At 38.6% G+C, this 21,711-nt stretch overlaps 1 protein-coding gene across 1 annotated transcript in view; it reads right to left on the reverse strand.

Moving 5' to 3' along the window:
- LOC149186538 (uncharacterized) overlaps positions 1-21,711 on the reverse strand; it is a 331,009-nt gene that overhangs the window by 108,242 nt on the left and 201,056 nt on the right. Inside the window, exon 12 of the mRNA XM_089409383.1 lies at positions 19,777-19,968. Within this exon, the coding sequence (XP_089265509.1) occupies positions 19,777-19,968 (192 nt within the window). The remainder of the gene's footprint in view (positions 1-19,776; positions 19,969-21,711) is intronic.

The raw sequence follows: 21,711 nt of genomic DNA on the forward strand, positions 1-21,711 counted from the left end.
AGATCCAGCAATAGGAGAGAAGAATCGACTATGGGTCAAGAGCATGATGTAGAGGCATCAACTCAAAGGGACTCACGCAGATTTCCAGAAGAAAGCACAAGGGACATGGATCATGATTATTCTATGTTAGCTTCTAGATTGGAAGAAGAAGTCGCTTTCCTAGCAAAATCTGCCTCCTCTGAGGTTTGGTATATAGATAGTGGAGCTTCCTGGCATATGATAAGAATTCGAGAATTTTTTTTCAAATTATTAGGAAGAAAGGATGAATTTTCAAATCACCATGGGAAATAAGGCAAAGTGTACCCCTGTAGGAAGAGGTACTGTAGTCTTTCAAACCGAAGCATGAGAGTGGCTTCGAGCAACCAATGTGCTGCATGTGCCAGGATTGGGGATGAACTTAATCTCCATATCTCAACTTCAAAATAAGGGCTATGACATTTTCTTCATTATGGAGAAAGTATATGTCAAACACCCGAGTTGGAAAACGAAGGCGCAGATTGGAATCAGAAGTAACAGGTTGTATAGATTACAGCTAGAATCTCCAATGGCACTGATAGGTAGCAATGGAGATAAAGATTTGAATGAACTATCGCACAAGAGAGTGGGACACTTACACCATGGGGCTCTGAGAATTCTCACGAAAACAGTATCAGGAGTTCCAGAACTAAGTACCGAACGAGATGATGTATGCAGAGGGTGCGCTCTAGGCAAGTATGCCAAAGCAACGTTTTCTAGAAGTAACAATAGAGATAAGAGTGTTCTAGGATTGATACACTCAGACATCTACGGACCGATGTCCATAAAAGCTCTTAGTGGTGCCGAAGTGTCCATAAAAGCTCTTAGTGGTGCTGAATACTTCGACACCTTCATCGATGACCATTCCAGAAAGACTTGGATCTACTTTCTGAAAACCAAGGATGACGTTTTTGGACGATTCAAAGAGTTCAAGGATCTAATGGAGAATCTAACAGGAAAGAAGATAAAAGTGTTGCACTCAGACAATGGTGGAGAGTATGTTGACAAGGACTTCACTGATTTTTGTGCTAGGGAAGGCATCAGAAGGGAGTGGACAACTCCCTACAATCCGGAGCAGAATGGAGTAGTAGAAAGGAAAAATAGGACTATTGTGGAAGCAGCTAGGGCAATGTTGTATGATCAAGATATGCCAAATTCCTGTGGGCAGAAGCATGCAGCACGACAGTTTATGTCCAGAACATGACTCCACACAGGGCATTGGGAAAAATCACTCCAGAAAGGGTCTTCACTAGGAAGACACCTGAAGTTAGTCATTTCAGGATATTTGGGAGTTTGGTGTATTGTCGTATACCTGAAGAAAAGAGAAAGAAATTAGATCAAACTGCTGAGAAAGGATATCTTGTGGGATATAGCGAGAATGAAAGGCATGTAGAGTCTATCTTCCAGGGAGTAGGAAGGTAGTAGTTCAGCGGGATGTAAAGTTCATGGAGGACAGAGCTTTCAGGAAATCCCAAGAAATGCCTTCCAAGGAGCAGTCAAAAGACGATCCGTTGGTCCAACCACTTCGACCAGCAAAAACTAGTATCAATAATTCTCCTAAAGGCAAAGCTTTAGAATAGGAGGAATCTAAGGAAGAGGAAGAGCTGATAGATTTACCCACTACTAGTGGAAGAACGAGCTGGGAACTCCGACAGATTCTACGAGATGCAGAGGACTTCATTGGTGCACCCAGGGATGATAAAAGGGAGCAAAGGCAGCCAGAGAGATTCCAAGCCCTAGTAGCTTAAGGTGGGGAACCTTCTAATTTTTAGGAGGTTGTTCAACATCAAGTATGGGTAGATGCTATGGTGGAGGAATACAGTTCTATAATGGTCAATGATGTCTTAGAAAGTGGTACCTAGGCCTTAGGACAGGTCAGTGGTAGGTTCGAGATGGATCTACAAAGTCAAATATGCTGCAGACGGCAGTGTGGAGAAATACAAAGCTAGGTTTGTGGCTAAGGGGTATGCTCAGAAGGAAGGGATAGACTACGAAGAAACCTTCGCCCCAGTAGCTAGGTATACTTCTATTAGAACCATGATATCCCTTGCAGCACGGATAGGTTGGGAGATTCACCAAATGGATGTCAAGATGAAATTCTTGAACAGGGTGATAGAAGAGGAAGTATACATTGAACAACCAGAGGGTTTTGAGACACATGAGAAGAAATTTCATGTATGCAGATTAAAGAAAGCCTTGTATGGGCTTAAACAGGCACCTAGAGCATGGTACGGTCGAATTGATGGCTACTTGCAGAAGATGGGGTTCATCAAGAGTGACGCAGATCCTAATCTCTACTATCTTGTCATATAGAATGAGCCTCTAATCCTGGTATTATATGTGGATGATCTTTCCCTGACAGGATGATCCAGGCTCATCAAAGACTGCAAGAAGAACCTAGCTACAGAATTCAACATGAAGGATTTGGGACAGATGCATTATTTCCTAGGGTTGGAAGTTTGGCAGCAGAAGGGCGAGATCTTCCTTGGACAAGGGAGAAATGCTACAAAGATCTTAAAGAGATTCAAGATGCAAGACAGTAGACCTATGGCTACTCTAATGATCACCAACTGGAAGAAGATTTATGCATCAGAAAACAAAGACGTTGATCCCACCTTGTACAGGCAGCTTATAGGTGTTGATTTGGGGTAGCATCGAATGTTATCTAGCCATGAAAATTGGTGGAGAGGCTAAAGCACATGAGATCTCCATGACCCAGAAATGGTTTGGGGAAATTCTTCCAGTTGAAGGAGATATTAAAATAATTAATATTGTTAATGGGTTCTTAAGTCTAAATTTACGAAAATAAAAATATTAATGGGTATTAATATAAAACTCGGTTAGAAGGTTCCAAAAGTCATGGATCAAGCCTAATCTAATCTTAGCCATTAATTAGAGATTTAATCTCAGCCATTGATGGACCAATGAGAAAAGTATAAGAGGAGGCTTGAGGGTCAATTGGAGAACACACCAGAGTGATCAGTCATTCATTTTGCTAGGGCGGGGTTGCTAAGCAAAAAGTGAATCAATGATTAGTAGCGAGGGGCAGTGAGTACGAGGCAGAGAGGAAGGGACAATACTAGGAGACCAACACAGAAGAAGAGGGAGCGAGAGCAGCAGTCAATCAAGGCTACGCAGAGCCTAGTAGAGTCAGTGCAGAGCTCAGAGAGACTGCGTCAACCACGCAGAGGGTAGAGGGAGTGACGCGGAGGTTGTGCAGTGCCTCAGAGGGCTGATGCAGAGAGCCCTGGGGCTGATGCAGGTTAGCAAGAGGCTGACACAGAGGCCAGAAGAGCCAGCGCTGAGCTTTAGTTGTGCCGGAGAGTGTTTCATGAGAGATGTTTTCTAAATACCTTTTCCAAATATAGAGGTATTGCTGTTGTGTATTTTTCTCTGTTCGGTGAGTCGGTTTAGGCACCCAGTTGTACTCAGATAAGTTGCATAATAATATAACCCTCTAAACAACTGCACCGATTTTCCCACATTGGGTTTTTCTGGGGACAATGGTCCAAAAATGTGAGTCGGTTTAGGCGCCCAGTTGTACTCAGATAAATTGCATAGTAATATAACCCTCTGAACAATTGCACCGATTTTCCCACATTGGGTTTTTCCGGGGACAATGGTCCAAAAATAACAGTGTCACTTGTGTGCTTGTTTTCTTTGAGTTGATGATCTGTAGATGTTGATACTATACTTGTGTTTCTTTTCAGTATTTACATGGTAAATAAATTAAGTAATTAAACAAGTAGGTGTGTTGTCGCACAAATTGTCTAGGCAGCGCGACAACGCTCAGATCGGGGTTGTCACTCTGATCCCTGATCTCTCCATTTAAGCCGTCTTCCTAGGCTAAGGGGGGTAGACCCTATGGGATAAAGGAAGACCAACTGGGTTGTGAGACACAACGAAGCAATTGAGCGCTTGATTAAAGCTTAGAGATAATTTGATTAAATTTTAAATACTTAAGACCAGTGCCTTCGCTAGGTCAAGTAATTGGTTTGTTGCTGCATGAAAAATAGAAATATGAACAAATCCTTCGACAATTGCTTGAAAATATTTACTGAAATGTCTAGCATATGATGAGCATTAAAACAATCAAGCAATAATTAATTTCCCCAGATTTAAGATATTCAAAAGATGCACAGAGCTCTAGCAATTAAATTTCAAAGGATCAAAATTCATTATTTAACCATGAAATTCAAATGCTAACCAGTTCATAAAATGATTCATCACTTTCAGATAGCTAATCTTCAAATAAAATTTATGTGCATTTAACTATATAAAGATGACAAATATTAATCACACATCAAAATTTCTAGCCTTAGCGAAAAAAATACACCAAAATTGTAAATGTGACAAATCCTTGAGTGAATATGCCAAGACTAAATGTGACAAAATATTTCAAAAATTATTTTTTTTATTTTTATTTTTTATAGAAAAATCTAAACCAAAATAAATCAAAACCCTAAGATTAACTTTTATGCCTTTTTTTATTTTTACGAATTTTTTTTAATTTTTTATTATTCATAAATTTAAAAATTTTCAAAATTTTATGCAAAGATTCTTTAACAAAACCAAATTTAAAATTGAAACTAACTTACCAAAGTAAAATGAAAATTAAATGAAACTTAGACTAAGCCAATCCTAAGACTAAAACCTAAGCTAAAAGAAATCAAAAATAAATCTAACACCTGACCATATATATATAACAAAAATGAAATTCTATAAAATCTAAATCCTAGATGAATAAAATTCAAATCAAAAAAACAAAAGATACTAAACAAAAATGTGCATATGATTAACCCTAGCCAACTAAAGCATAAAAGCCAAATAAAATGAAATGAATCGAAATGTTAAAATGAACAAGCTATGCGTATGCCGGTCGATAGAGGTTTGTACTTGACGGCGGAGAAAGAGCAGCGCAAATTGTTTTGCAGGTCGAAGATATTGGAGAAATATGGCTGTGACAAGAGAAGGGATATGCGTGGAAGGGGTTAGATAGGTAATGAGGAAGGGACGCAGGGAGTGGATGGCCGCAGGTCGGTGAGAGAAGCTGAGGGTTCAACTTTTGTTTGCAGGTTGCGTGGAAGCGTGGCTGGAGGAGATCCGCTGGTTGCAGAGGTACTTGAAGGAGGTATAGGGAACCACAGCGAAGAGCAGGGACCCGAGGGCGATAGGCTAACAAAGGAGAGCAGATTGATGGGGAAGAGAGATGGTAGGTTTGAAGGGTTGAATGGCAGCTAATGAATTCGATGGTGGATTAAACGCAGAGCTAGAGGGGCGTATTAAGCGGCTACGTGAGGATTCAACTGAAGTTTAGACGATGAGAGTTAGTGATGGGGAGCGACGTAAGGAGAAGTGTAGGTAGCACGCAGCGTTGCGGGAAACGTGAAAATGGAGCAGGTTTTGGAGCAGCGTGGGAAGAACACAGGTATGTATGGAAGGGATTGGTAGCATTGAATGTGAGGAACGCGGGGAGGAGGGTAGACGCAGGCAGAGTGTTGCATGGAGAATGCTTAGGAGATGAACGTAGGCTTTGAATGGTGAAATAATGGACACTGCTTGATTTTGATGGCAGAGCTGTAGCTTGAAGGACGCAGATCTTGGGCAGCAGAGAAACTGAACTGGTGACCCAGAAACCCTTGAACAAATGGTTTTTCAGAAAACTTAATTAAAATCTAAAATCTTTCTGCTTCGGATTGCCTGATGAAAACCCCGCAAAATTTTCCAGATATGAAGTAAATATTCCTGCCAGAACTAAACCTGAGGCTAGATCTTACCCTCCAGGGCCTAGATCTGGCTTCGGACAAAATGTTTTCTTCCGATCTGCAACTTGCAATAACAAAAACCGAACACCCAGAAATAAAATGTGCAAGAAACAAAACTAAAAACCCTAAAACCAGCTAAATAATTACAATATTCACAGTTTAAAGGCTCTAAATAGCTAGATTTGTCAGTATGCCACAGAAATATTTTCAAAATTTTAAATTTAACATGAGATGCTTCAGAAAACCCTTCATGCATTCACAAGAAAAATTCAAATGATAAGCCCGGGATCAAAACTGGCTGGGCTCTTTAGAAAATGTTTTTTTCGGGAGTTCGCTGGTTCAGCCGAGAACTTCCCCAAATGTCCGATGATCTCAAAATCAAGATTTTCTTGCACAACTTACTTCAACCATTAACAAAGAGGGAGAAAACGATACTAAAATCCAAATCTAATGGAGATACCTGCCATCATATTTAGAAATTTAACTACTATTCAAACCCTAGTGACTAAACAAGATACCTGTGTTTAAAATCATTCTTCATCAAGCTATCATCAATGGCTGAAATTAAATTTATGCACAGAAATAAAACATCTTACAACATTTTTAGGAGAGTAACACCAGCAAGATTTCAACCCCAAATTCTTTCTTTATTGCACATGAAAAATGACTACAAGAGAGCTTTCTTTAGCACAAGACTCCCAAATCGAATGATCTCAAATGACCCTTGACACTCTATTTAAAGAAAAATTTCCCAACGGCTTGTTCGAGTGATCCATGTCAAAGTGATCTCGACCATCGATGAGGATCAACATCTCTTTTAATCTCATCTATCGAAAATTTTAAATGTTGAGGAAATTTCACATTTTAATATAAAATTTTAAAATTTTGCATTTATTTCCTCAAAACTTTGACTTATTATTATTTTATTTCATTTTATTTTATATTTTATTTATTTATTTATTATTATTTTTTTATATTTTATTTTTTTATTTAAAGGGACCCTCAAACTTAGCCTTTGGAAAAATCACCTAGGACCTAGGACTTATGAGGGAATAGAACATTTTCTAACCCTCAAGACACTTTACATCATGATTTTTACATCTCAAGGGGGGGATTTTTACATAGACCCTCATAGACCACCTAGTTCTACGACACAAATATAATCTAGCAGATCAAGCGATTTGTAATAACCTAACCAAATAGTTAGGATTATTCCCAAATCACTTTTACATAGACTCGACCTAGCACACTAGGACTCCCCTAAGATTCTAATGACAAAGTCCATTTTGAATTTGGAGTTAGGCTGAAGGAAAACTCTACCGATCATGGATCGATGAGACAAAAAGCCTTCCGGAATGTAGATCATCACTAGAAAATTAGGTTTACCTAGGCAATTACATACATGATACAGATCTGCTAAAATTATTTACAATTTACACATGCAGACTAGGTTTACAACATAATATGATTGCGTTGATGATGATAGTCGAATGGCACGGACACGTTGATCAGGTGTTATCCCTTTTGCGTAAAAAGGGGGTGTACTGCTATGGGTAGTTGACACGTAGCGGTTAAAACATTTGGCTCTACTTGGGACACGTTGCTGCACTGTAGGAATGTGAGAATCCAGAATCTGCATCCACGCAACACACAACAAAACATAAGTAGCATCCATCCAAAAAATCATCATATAACGTTAAGCACATGAAAGATATAAGCTCTTCATTTATTAACTATCTAGTAACATGAAAAGGTAAATCTAATCCTAAAACAGAAATGAAATGCTGAAAAGACAAGGAGTAGGGTTAGAAATACAGAGGATGCCCCATGGCATCAGATGCGTTCAATATAGTGTATACTAAGCATTTGCCTGCTTTCAGGCAAATCTGTCGGTTGCTTCTCGGATGTGCCATGTCCAATCCTGCATACGGTAGGACTTTTTCCTATCCGAAAATCAAGTTGCTCGCGGCCATCTGATGCATCAAATCTTTTTCTCATTCTCTTTCTCTTGCGCTTTTTCTTCGTGGCAGGCTGTATCACTGATGATGTGGAACATTCTGCTTCGAAACTCTCAGATGAAGTATGTAAGATATGCATGACATGTCTTTCTTCATTCTGTATCTGCTCTGTCAAGGATGATGGATCAGTCTCACAGGTGTCATGAGTTATAACTTGATCTTCTATGACTTGTGGATTAACTGTGTGAGCATCAACCTGATTATTAATTTCCATTTTATCTAGGTCACCTTCAATTAGCCACTTTTCAATGGAACAAAGGACCTCATAATAAGATAGAGCTTGTTGCAGCAGATAACGAGGCTTCTAATCTATTGACATCTCCTTGTTTCTTTCATCCTCTGACTGATGCTGAAATTTCTGTACCTGTATCGTTATGGCATCCAGCTGGCTAGGGTGTTCAACCATCATAGTACTGATTTCCCTGGCATGGTCTTCCTCCATGGTTAATAACTTATTCTGAAGACATATCTGACTAGCTTCCATATCTTTTATTACTTTATCGTCCTTTGCCTTTATGGTCATCAAGCAATGTTGCATAGGGTTTATCTCTCTTTTATGATTTTCTTGCATGGTAGCCAACTGATTATTATAATCGAATATCATGATGGTCATTTCATCATCCATAGTTGACAACTTGTTCTGAATAGCACTTATTTCCTCCTGATAACTTGCTTCCATGGCAGTCACTTGATTTGAATGATTGAATTCCATGATCGTCATCTTTTCCTCTAAGCTTGATAACTTGCTTTACATAAAATTAATTTCCCTGTCATGATTAGCTTTCATGGTCTCAATTTCCTTAGCATGCTGACTTTGCATGTTGGTTACGTGATCAGAGTGTTTAATTTTCATGATTTCCATCTCCTTATCACGTTTTTCTAGGTGGGTGCATAAAGTTCTCATATCATTGGCATAATCAGTTACAAATTTTTCTTGATTGATCTCCATATTTTTTACCAGCCGCATTAGTTCTTCTATAATTTGCTTCTGATTTTCCCTTTCATTGTCGACACTGATTTTACAATTTGTCCCTGCTTTTCCACTATCATGGATTTGATCTGCAACGGTACAGGTGGATGGCACATTCTGATATGAAGAATTGTCTTGAAATCTTTCATCGACAGTTGGACCCTTCATAAGATTACTTTCATTCTGTTGCACAATTTTAGGGGCACAAGGCAAGCTATCTTGATAACCATATCTATCTTTAAAATCATTGACAATGTCTTGTAAAGAAGTGAAAGAGTATTCAATGCAATTATTAAACCAATTCAAAGCATCACCCTCTAAAGAAAAGACAAATAGACGCATTTTGACATCTTCATGATTATACTGAGGAGGTCTACAATATATGAACATTATACGAGAAAACCTGCCTAGATGCTTTCTAACAGTGACTGAATCACCACCCGAGAACAAAGGCAATTTAGAAATGGCCACTTTCGGAATATCATGGAGAACATCAGTAAAATGACGCAGGGTAAACGGAAAATCCATGATGAATAATGAGGCACCAAATGGATGATAGAGAGAGATCTCTGCTCAAGAAATCAAGAGATGAAAGAAGTGGAGTCGCCACTTGAACATGAATCTAACTCTAAGATCCAAAGGGAAACAACAACCGGATATCAGAGAGGGCCTCTTGTCTGAGAATAAATGAAAAGAAATGGAGTTGCCACCCAAACAAGAAACGAACCGAGATGTCCAAGTGCTAAAGTTATAGATGAAATGATTAACGAGATGACGAAAGATAGGGCGATGAAAAGATCAAATGATGCCAGGAAATGTTGGCCGTTTGACGGGCTAATGAATGGCAGAAAAGATGAGATGTGCCAAAAAATGTCGACTTTGACGGCTCGAATGAGAGATGAGAAAGATGAAAGATGAATGATGAATGTCGAATAAATCAAGGACAGAAAAAAACTCTATTCCCGGCAACGGTGTCAAAAAATGTTGTCACACAGATTGTCTAGGCAGCACGACAACGCTCAGATCGGGGGTTGTCACCCTGATCCCCAATCTCTCCGTTTAAGTTGTCTCCCTATGGGTAGACCCTATGGGATAAAGGAAGACCAACTAGGAACCAGCTAGGTTGGGAGACACAGTGAAACAATTGTGCACTTGATTAAAGCTTAGAGATAATTTGATTAAATTTTAAATACTTAAGACCAGTGCCTTCGCTAGATCAAGTAATTGGTTTGCTACTGCATGAAAAATAGAAATATGAACAAATCCTTTGACAATTGCTTGAAAATATTTACTGAAATGTCTAGCATATAATGAGTATTAAAACAATCAAGAAATAATTAATTTCACTAGATGTAAGATATTCCAAAGATGCACAGAGCTCTAGCAATTAAATTTCAAAGGATCAAAATTCATTATTTAACCATGAAATTCAAATGCTAACCAGTTCATAAAATGATTCATCACTTTCAGATAGCTAATCTTTAGATAAAATTTAAGTGCATTTGAATATATTAAAATGACAAATATTAATCCCACATCAAAATTTTTAACCTTAGCGAAAAAGATACACCAAAATTGTAAATGTGACAAATCCTTGAGTGAATATGCCAAGACTAAATGTGACAAAATATTTCAATTTTTTTTTTTTTTTTTTTAGAAAAATCTAAACCAAAATAAATCAAAACCCTAAGATTAACTTTTATGCCCTTTTTTTTATGAATTTTTTAATTTTTTATTATTCATAAATTTAAAATTTTTCAAAATTTTATGCAAAGATTCTTTAACAAAACCAAATTTAAAATTGAAACTAACTTACCAAAGTAAAATGAAAGTTAAAATGAAACTTAGACTAAGCCAATCTAAGACTAAAACCTAAGCTAAAAGAAATCAAAAATAAATCTAACACTTGACCATATATATATAACAAAATGAAATTCTATAAAATCTAAATCCTAAATGAATAAAATTCAAATCAAAAAACAAAAGATACTAAACAAAAATGTGCATACGATTAACCCTAGCCAACTAAGGCATAAAATCCAAATAAAATGAAATGAATCGAAACGTTAAAATGAACAAGCTATGCGTATGTAGGTCGACAGAGATTTGGACTTGACGACGAAGAAAGAGCAGCGTAAATTGTTTTGCAGGTAGAAGATATTGGAGAAATATGGCTGTGGCAAGGGAAGGGATATGCGTGGAAGGGGTTAGATAGGTAATGAGGAAGGGATGTAGGGGGTGGATGGCAGCAGGTCGGTGAGAGAAGCTGAGGGTTCAACTTTTGTTTGCAGGTTGCATGGAAGCGTGGCTGAAGGAGATCCACTAGTTGCAGAGGTACTTGACGGAGGTATAGGGAACCACAACAAAGAGCAGGGATTTGAGGGCGATAGGCTGACAGAGGAGAGTGGATTGATGGGGAAGAGAGTGGCAGGTTTGAAGGGTTGAATGGCAGCTAATGAGTTCGATGGTGGATGAAACACAGTGCTAGAGGGGCGTATTAAGCGGCTGCATGAGGATTCAACTACAGTTTGGACGATGAGAGTTAGTGATGAGGAGCGACGTAAGGAGAAGTGTAGGTAGCACGCAGCGTTGGGGGAAACATGAAAATGGAGTAGGTTTTGGAGCAGTGTGGGAAGGACGCAGGTATGTATGGAAGGGATTGGCAGCGTTGAATGTGAGGAACGCGGGAAGGAGGGTAGACGCAAGTAAATTGCTGCGTGGAGAATGCTTAGGAGATGAACGCAGGTTCTGAATGGTGAAATAATGGACGCTGCTTGATTTTGGTGGCAGAGCTGCAGCTTGAAGGATGCAGATCTTGGGCAGTAGAGAAACTTAACTGGTGACCCAGAAACCCTTCAACAAATGGTTTTTCAGAAAACTTAATCAAAATCTAAAATCTTTCTGCTTTGGATTGCCTGATGAAAACCCGCAAAATTTTCCAGATATGAAGTAAATATTCCTGCCAAAACTGAACCTGAGGCCAGATCTTACCCTCCAGGGCCTAGATCTGGCTTCGGACAAAATGTTTTCTTTAGATCTGCAACCTGCAATAACAAAAACCGAACACCCAGAAATAAAATGTGCAAGAAACAAAACTAAAAACCCTAAAACTAGCTAAATAATTACAGTGTTTAGAGTTTAAAGGCTCTAAATAGCCAAATTTATCAGTATGCCACAGAAATTTTTTTAGAATTTTAAATTTAACATGAGATGCTTCAGAAAACCCTTCATGCATTCACAAGAAAAATTCAAATGATAAGCCCGGGATCAAAACTGGCGGGGCTCTTCAGAAAATGCTTTTTTGGGAGTTGGTTGGTTCAGTCGAGAACTTCCCCAAACACCCGATGATCTCGAAATCAAGATTTTCCTGCACAAATTACTTCAACCATTAACAAAGAGGGACAAAACGATACTAAAATCCAGATCTAACGGAGATACCTACCGTCATATTCATAAATTTAACTACCATTCAAACCCTAGTGACTAAACAAGATACCTGTGTTTAAAATCACTCTTCATCAAGCTATCATCAATGGCTAAAATTAAATTTATGCACAGAAATAAAACATCTTACGGCATTTCCAAGAGAGTAACACCAACAAGATTTCAACCCCAAAGTTTTTCTTTATTGCACATGAAAAATAACCACAAGAGAGCTTTCTTTAGCACAAGACTTCCAGATCGAATGATCTCAAATAACCCCTGACACCCTATTTAAAAAAAAAATCCCAATGGCTAGTTTGAGTGATCCATGTCAAAGTGATCTCGACCGTCGATGAGGATCAAAATCTCCTTTAATCTCATCCGTCGAAAATTTTAAATGTTGAGGAAATTTCACATTTTAATATAAAAATTTAAAATTTTGCATTTATTTTCTCAAAACTTTGACTTATTATTATTTTATTATTTTATTTCATTTTTTTTTATTATTATTTTTATTTTTTTATTTAAAGGGACCCTCGAACTTAGCCTTTGGAAAAATCACCTAGGACCTAGGACTTATGAGGGGATAAAACATTTTCTAATCCTCAAGACACTTTACATCATGATTTTTACATCTTTACATCTCAAGGGGGGGAAAACCCATTTGACATAGACCCTCATAGACCACCCAGTTCTACGACACAAATATAATCTAGCAGATCAAGTGATTTGTAATAACCTAACCAAATAGTTAGGACTATTCCCAAATTACTTTTACATAGACTCGACCTAGCACACTAGGACTCCCCTAAGATTCTAATGACAAAGTCCATTCCGGCATTGGGGTTAGGCTGAAGGAAAACTCTGCCGATCATGGATTGGTGAGACAAAAAACCTTTCGGAATGTAGATCATCACTAAAAAATTAGGTTTACCTAGGCAATTACATACATGATACAGATCTGCTAAGATTATTTACAATTTACACATGCAGACTGGGTTTACAACATAACATGATCGGGCTGATGATGATAGTCGAATGGCATGGACACATTGATCAGGTGCTATCCCTTTTGCATAAAAAGAGGGTGTACTACTATGGGTAGTTGACACATAGTGGTCAACAAGGTGAAATAAACCAAATAGTATAGGAAGAATTTCTAACGGGTTAGACTTAGAAATTCCAACAATAGGGTCCCTGATGTATCTGGTTAATACCAAGCCAGACATTTGTTACGTGTCAACACCCTCAGTCAATTCATGGTGGAACCCAAGAGGGTGCACTGGGAAGCAACCAAACATGTTCTCAAGTATATACAAGGAACAATCAAGCATGGACTATTATACACCCAAGGAAATGACATCAGGCTGAGTGGGTTCACTGACGAAGATTGGACTGGAAGTCCAGTGGATCAGAAAAGTACAACTGGGTACTGTTTTAACATTAGATTAGGAATAACCTCCTCGTATAGTACAAAACAGAAATCCGTGGCTCTGAGCTCAGCTGAAGCAGAATATATGGCAGCTAGCACAACTTCGTGCGAAGCCATATGGCTTTAAAATTTTCTTATGAATCTATTCAGGAGAAGGATGGAAGTGACCATGATTTTGTGTGATAATCAGACTGCATCAAACTCTCTGAAAATCCAGTGTTTCATGATCGGTCGAAGAACATTGATATTGGGAGTCACTTTATCAGAGACTGTGTCCAACGAGGGGCAGTACAGTTGAGGTACACTCCTATAGGAGAACAGGTGGCGGACATCCTCACCAAGGCTCTAGGAAAAAAAAAGTTTGTTTATTTTAGGGAGAAGATGGGAATGGTGAAGAATCCATTTTAGTAGCAGAAATGGATAGGTATTGGGAGTTGCAGTGCAACAGTTAACAATGGCAGTGCTATGGGCAACATGATGCAGCATGTTGAGAGGGAGCTAAAGTACAAGTGTAGCAGGGGCAGTAGCAGTGTCATGGGTAGCTGTATAGGAAGCAATAGTGCAATGGATGTGAGGCAACAAGCCTAGCATCAGCACAGAGGATTGATGTGGAGGATCAGTGTGATGCTTCTGTGGTGAAGCATTGCTAGAGCACATTCTTTGCAAAGAGGGAGTGTTGATTTTGGATAGCATCAGATGTGCTCTAGCCTTGAAATTTGGTGGGGAGGCTAAGGCACATGAGATCTCCAAGACCCAGAAATCGTTTGGAGAAATTCCACCCAAATGAGGAGTTATTAAAATAATTAATATTTTTAATGGGTTCCTAAGTCTAAACTCACGAAAATTAAAATATTAATGGGTATTAATAAAGATAAGGGTGAGAAGCTTCTAAGAGACAAGGACCAAGTTTGTTTTAATCTTAGCCGTTGATTAGAGACTTAATCTCGACCGTTGATTCATCAATAGGAAAAGTATAAGAGATGACTTGAGGATCATTTGGAGAAAGACCGACATATACTCAGTATTTCAAGGAAATTGATTCTCAAAGAGAAGGAGATCGATTTCAGAGGGAGAGTTGCAAGGTGGAGGAAGAGGAGGGCATCAGGAGCAGTCAGTGAATGAGGAGGAGGTGACGCAGGGACATTGAGAGACAGTGCAGGGGAGACACAACCCTCATGCAGGGTAACAAAGAGGGATGTAGAGCCACGCTAAGCCACGCAGAGTGACGCAAAAGTGGGAGAAGGGTCTCCAAGGTGTCAGAAAGTTTCTAGGGGAAAGTCTCAATTGTTTTATCTCAGTTTATCCGTAAAATCATTCCTTCTAAAAGCCATTGTTGTTGAAGATTAATAAAACTCTCATTTGCTGCACTGTTTTTACCACATTGGGTGTTCCCGGGGACAATTGTCCAAAAACAACTGTGTTGACGTGATTGGTTCTTGTGTATGTATTTTCTCTGTGTCATTACGCGATAATTGCAGTAGAATTTATTTTAATATTTGCTGAAAGGATTTCGTAAATAACTTGTTGTGGAGAATAAGTAGGTGAATTAAATCAGTTTCTGCAGTGGAATTTCGGGTTAGAAATTTTCACAGTTTACAAATCAGCAATTGTCTAAAAATTTGTGCCAATATCCAAGTCAAAAATACCATTCAAACTTGGTCAAAACATATGCAGGGCAATGTTGATCAAACCAACCAAAAAATCAGAAATTCATCACTCGTCAACTCGCCCTGGTCAAACAGGCCTGTGATCAAACTTCAGCCTTGTAGTCTGCGGTCAACAGTCTGCACAAGCAGCCCTCTTGTGGTCAAACCTGCAGTCAGCCTAGCGTCAAATTCAGTCAATTCCCTCCAGTCAAAATCTGGTCAAACTTCTGTGGTCAAGCTCAGTTGTCTTCTCACATGTGGCCAAGAGAGAGACTAAAAAAATAGGAAGGACAATCTCCAAAACAGATTTCATCTTGCTCAGACATCCTCTTCGTTGGTGGTGAAATGTGCACCACAATACCTTATTTATACATGTCAAATGGGGTGTGAAAACCCAAGGGGCACATCCCTTCACTAGCTAGCCAACTTGACTTTCCTGGACCGACTTGATTTAATAAAAAATAAAATTTACATATTTTATCTAGGCCGACTTTAAGACTTCTTAGCCATGCGGGAAAACCTACCGATGCTACACAAAAATCAACAAGCACTCCCACAAAGCCATAGACAAGTAGACCTGCTCAATATACTGCTTACATCAGGAGGAGAAAAAACACCAGCGTACAGTATAGTGGCAACCGAAGAGCTCCTCCTCCCACTCCTATCATTATTGAAAAAACCCCTAGCCCAAAAAAAGAAGAGCTTCAGCATGTAAAGGATCAGAATTTAAAGGCACCAGTGGATACAAAAGATATAAATACAAACATATTTTGAGGAAATGAGGCAGCATATACAATCAGAGAGGCAAGATGCTTAGCTACAGGAACAAGTTTCCCTGATACAAGAATAGCCAGCATAATTACAAAAGATTGAAAGGATATCAAAGCAACCAACTCCAAGGAGATCCACCTCCTTTTATCCTTGGATTGAGGCAGGAAAAACACTTCCTATGCACCTAGCACCACAACTATTCCTCGCAGTAGAGCAGGAGAAAGTTGAGACTCACCAATGGAAGAGGATTTCCCAATCTAAAGGTGTCACTGATATCACCAAGATGGAAGATGAGATGAAGAGAATGAGAGAAGAAATGGCACTCCTAAGGTTTGATGAAACAAATGGAAGGGAGCACCTAGATAAAGAAAACAAGCAGCTGAAAAACCAATTGCATCGAACACAAAGATTGCTACAAGAGAGGGACACTCAGTTGCAACCTTGGAAACATCTTTGGGCACCATGGCACACCTCTCTTTAGAGGCAGTTAATTGCAAGCAACCCTCAAAGGCCTACTACTTAGTCATGAAAGAGCAATGCTGCTAGTTTCAGACAAACATGCTTGCACAAAAAAGGGCTCTCCCTCTGCAAGAAGTCAGCGACTTCATTGACTTCCTGCTTACAATGCAGTATAGAAGATAAGGCCAAGGTTGCTGAATTTTACCTTCACAACCTTGTGCTTCCAAATCTTAGCATATGGGACCCAATCCATATTTGGGAGATGCACAGTTATTGGCCTTAGCATCTTAGCTAAGGATTGAGGAGGTCAAAGATGAAGAAGTAAAGAGGACCATGGATGGAGAGCTAAAGGAGCCAATTCGGATTAGAACTAAACACCCAAATCCATCCATCCTCACCTCCACTCATGCACTCCTAGCAGAGGATCCTAAAGTAGTGGATATTTACAAACAAAGGCAAGTGGAGGCCATCCTCCACTTTGAAGATACTTTCAGGTTGTTGGGAGAATAAAGCTCACAAGTTTGCCAAAGGAAATGGTAAGCACTGACTCACAGCATGAGAATTAGAGAATATCATTCCCCCGACAGATTACAATGTGCACTTGCCAAGGCTCCATCATATAAGAGGATCATTCAGAGGCTTGGGGTGCAATGGATTGGACTTGTTGAACCTAAAACTCTATAATTTTGTTGTTGTTAGAATAATTGAGAGAGCATTTTTTGAATATCAAGAATTAAGGATATCTTGGGGTTTCATTCAAGGTTTGTCTTTCATGTGTAGCTGAATATTTTGGTTCTTCGAGCTTGAAGTGGTGTGAATTGTTTTACATAGCAAAGGCTGGTGACTTGATTCATTTCAAAAGTATAGTTGCCACTTGGAAGGATTGTAGTGTGGTAACACATCTTTTGTCATTTTCCACGGTTAGTTTTGGGGCTAATAATTTGCACGATATATATAAGGAATAGTTGCAAGCCTGTTAATTCCAATTCTAGGGTATGTTTAAGTTCCAAGTTGAAGGACTATCCTTTGGAGCCCAACCTTGTGAAATTTCTGCATATCTTTCCAACAATATTAAGATGGACCCACTGAGCTTCCATGCCTCATTTCCTTCTCTAATTACATAGGAAAAGTAAGCCCTCTTAGATAGTTATTGACCCATTAGCCCTAAGATTTTATTTGGCACTGGTTTCTCCCTTCAATCATCATACAAAAATCTAAAAAAAATACTATTTTCTTTTTTTATGAAAATCTAACATAAATTCCTGAATATCTTTTACTGGATTTCAAATTCATGTCTAGTCATTTTGCATAGCTAAAAATAATTTCTTAGACTTGTTTCATTTGGATCACAATTCTGGAATTTATTCTTCATTCATAAAAGACTAATTGTAATTAATCCTAGTTGTTACCTTCATTTTATATCTTTCGCTGGAGTTATCGGTTAATTAGGCCAATCTAGGATTTACATTTGCATATAAGAAATCAGATTTGCAAGTCAACTTATTGAGCTTAATTTCACATCAATTGGATATGTTAAACAAGTGGTTTTAACTTTTAACTTTTAACCACTTGTTCAAATCCTGGAAATTACCCTTATCATAAAATGAAATTTGACTCATAGATCCATAAAATTATAGATCAGTTTACTTAAGTTGGATCTAATTGATGTATGCATGGTTTTATAAACACTGGAATTGACTACTATGAAACATTACATCTAAAATTTCTGGAGGTGTTGAATCCTTTTACTATCAAGGTTATATCTCATACTGGATTTAGCTAATTTGTATTTCATAAAGTAAGCTTTTGCATCATATAATTATCATCATTAAGATTTACTTGCTAAGTTTTGAGCTCTCTTGAATAAGTAAATATGATAATGATCTTCATAACATATTTAGGGATAGTCCCCTTGGCCTTTAGAGAGTTGGCCAAAAGTGAAGACGATGACTATGCTAAAGTGATAGCGGTACTTGTCTGAAGGTTACCTCAAGATTGCATCTGCGGATTAGGCCTTTTTTGACTAAGATGTGAATTAAAGAGGTAGCAAGCCACAAGCACATAAAGTTGTAGATCAATTGGTATTACGGAAGTTCAAGTTTCTTCAGAATAGCCTCAAGAAGAGCAATTCATGTTCTTGGGGTAAAGTAACTAAGTAAAGATGGTTGATGGTATACACTAGAACCTAGTACAAGGTGGAGGGACAAAAACTAGATGACATGGTAATAGCCTGTAATAGAAGGTCTCGAAGATGTAATTCAAATTTCAGACGCGGAAGAACCCTACCCTCCCAGGAAAGGATGTTAGCTCAGTTAGAAGAATGCTTGGGGAACTCCAAATTGTAATCAAAGAGAAGATAAAAGTCCGCAATCAAATGGTTGTTTTCATGTCTCTTCAACAATATCATGTAAGCGTGCTTAGTAATAACCCCACTTCTACTATCATCTGAATTCCTTCTGATAAAGCTAAAAGAACAAGTGTCATTCCCATTACTTCAGAATACACACTAACAAATATTCGTTTTACACAACAAGATCAGTTTAAATGGGAAGTAAGGCAGAAAAAAAATGCTTTCCTTTGAAGTATGGATTCCATAAAACTGGATATCCTTGAGAGTTAATAGATGTATTATATATACCAAGGGTTAACAAAACCACAAAAGGTCTCATTTTCTTGGTTAAAAATAATATTACATACCCTGTTGAGGTGGGAATGTTTTACTAAATACTGTAGCGATTGTTTGCTGTGAGAATAAGCATTATTCACTTGAATCATAAGCATTTACAAGTTCTAAAGGCCTATTCAAAACTTGAAAATTGTCAAAACTTCAAGTGGATGACAATCGTGGAACATGTCAACCTAGTAAATAGGTGTAAGAGAAGAAAAACAGCAAAGCAATGAGAACAAGGAAGAAAGATGAGACCCTGAAAGCACATGGAATAATGCATGGGATGATAGAGCACACATGTTCTGTGGATAAGACCAAATGGAGAATGCCTCTGAAATCATAGGTCATAAAAAATAGAGTAGCTAAGGGGAGCCTATCATGACTGAACTGAAACTAAAAGTTGATGGGAACAGTAGTGAAAGAAACATAACCAAAAATAGGGCACTTTTAGGCCTATATGTTTTTATCGAAGAATTAAATAAACAGTTCATTTTCACTTCCTGAAGGAACCTCTGCCAAAGGATATTTGAAAGCAATAACCTTTATCAAGAGACTAATTATAGAAGCAATGGAAATCCATGGTAAGGCCAATGGTCTCTGTTGTCTTACCTGTTTGGCAATGGAGCTGTAAAGGCCATTATGGACGGAAGATGATGGAAGACACCAGCCATAAACTCTTCCCCGATTGTGGACATACCATTCTTAGTAATTGACCCATCTTCAGCCATAAACTTGTTCTTGCCGTTTTGCCATAAACTTAAATGTACATGGCATCCTGAACCAATGTCATTTGAAGCGTACCTGGCACAAGATACATGAAGTTTTATGACATGAGAAAACAAGCTATTGACCTAGAATCATTGATTATTTTTTCTAAGCACAGAGTAAAGTTTGTAAAGAGACATTTTTCCTAACACAAGTGCATGACGATTGCCAACAATATTCAATGATTTAAAGATTTATAAACATCCTTCGTCTAATATCCCAAATACACATAGATAAGAGACTGAATGTAAACATAGGGTCTGTCGCTGAAATAGAAGAAATTGTAAAGAACGAACTTCAGTTTCAGACTGTTGATATAAAATATTACTAATAGTAGGAAGCATGAAATATAACCTATTTAATGCTACAACAGCCCCATTAGGTCTCAGAAATGTGTATTTCCCTTCATTTGGATATTATCTCAAGATTAGCTTGTGAGCCAAGGCCACAAACTTACACCAAGATGTTCCTAAAACACTACCTACATTTATCCTGGTAGGCTAGCTTAGGCGATTTAGTGTTACGAATTACATGCAGGAGGTCTCGAGAATTGCTGCCTCTGCAAGGTACTTGATGTTTTGGGCTTTGCTGCCGCAAAATATAGCAGGCCTTGGAGAGGGGTACCATACAAGGCTATCACTAGAATAAGTAACAATGATGGGGTGATTTCCCACTGTCACCACAACCAAAACCACCTACTCTTAATGGATTTTCACTAATGGGAGGAGTCCTAGTATGTATATAGGTCACCTAATAGGTATTCTAAATTTAAAGGTGTAAGGTGACGAGGAGGCCTCCAAGGGAAAGACACAATTTAAGCACAAGGTGCGAAATTTCATTGAAATTACAGCAACTAGAATTTATTCTCCTAATTGATTCGCAATCTAATTGTTTAGGGCAATTAACGAATAAATCACACTACAATTCTTCACAAAATAAATACGTTCCGGTAGTAAACAAAGAACTAAGAAATAGATGCACACACAATAAAAATGGCACCAACATTTTTGGACTGAAAAGTCCCAGGAAAAACCCCGAAGGGAAAACTGGTGCAGCAGACGAGGGTTGATTTTGTTATTATGCAGCAAATTCTGAGAATACAATAATCGGATGCCCAACTGGCAATCCTCTAACAAATACATTGGAAAAATATCTGGGAGATAATTTTCTTCCTCTGCAAATCAACTCACCCTCCAACGGCCTACTTGCACTCTGCCAAAAATGTGCACTGCTGGCCTGGAATAACTCACACTCCCTGCAAACTGGCTCCAAGTGAGCCATCTTGCCTCCCTCTGCCCATGGAAAATATTTGCTCTGCCTTCCAGATGATCTTCCGGCCTCTGACAACTGAAACGACCACTTTCCAGTGACTCGCATTAGAGTTTCTACCTGCTCACACTGGCTCCTGCAAACCAGTGTTTTTAAAACCGTTTTTAAAAACTGGTTACCGGTCAAACCGGCCGGTTAGCAAGGCTGCCGGTCGGAACCGGCCAAAAAACCCGGTTTGATAGGGCATTTCGCCATTTTTTAGCCCTAACCGGTGAAAACCGGCCGGTTTAGGACGGAACCGGCTTGTTTGTATCAAACCGGCCGGTTCTGTCCTAAACCGGCCGGTTTTAGGCACGCCCAGTGAAACATGCAAAAAGGTGGATTTTGACTGTGGTTTAGGGGTTTTGGGGGGGAGAAGTAAAGGTGTTTTCCCTCCAAAAGGCTATATAAATGAATGTAAGGGTATATAAATGAATGTAGGTTGTCTGAAAATAGAACCAACCCAAAACA

This window comes from Pinus tabuliformis, chromosome 3_1 (assembly GCF_031772625.1).
Source record: "Pinus tabuliformis cultivar Carrire ecotype Pingquan chromosome 3_1, CPIR1, whole genome shotgun sequence".
NCBI lineage: Eukaryota > Viridiplantae > Streptophyta > Pinopsida > Pinales > Pinaceae > Pinus > Pinus tabuliformis.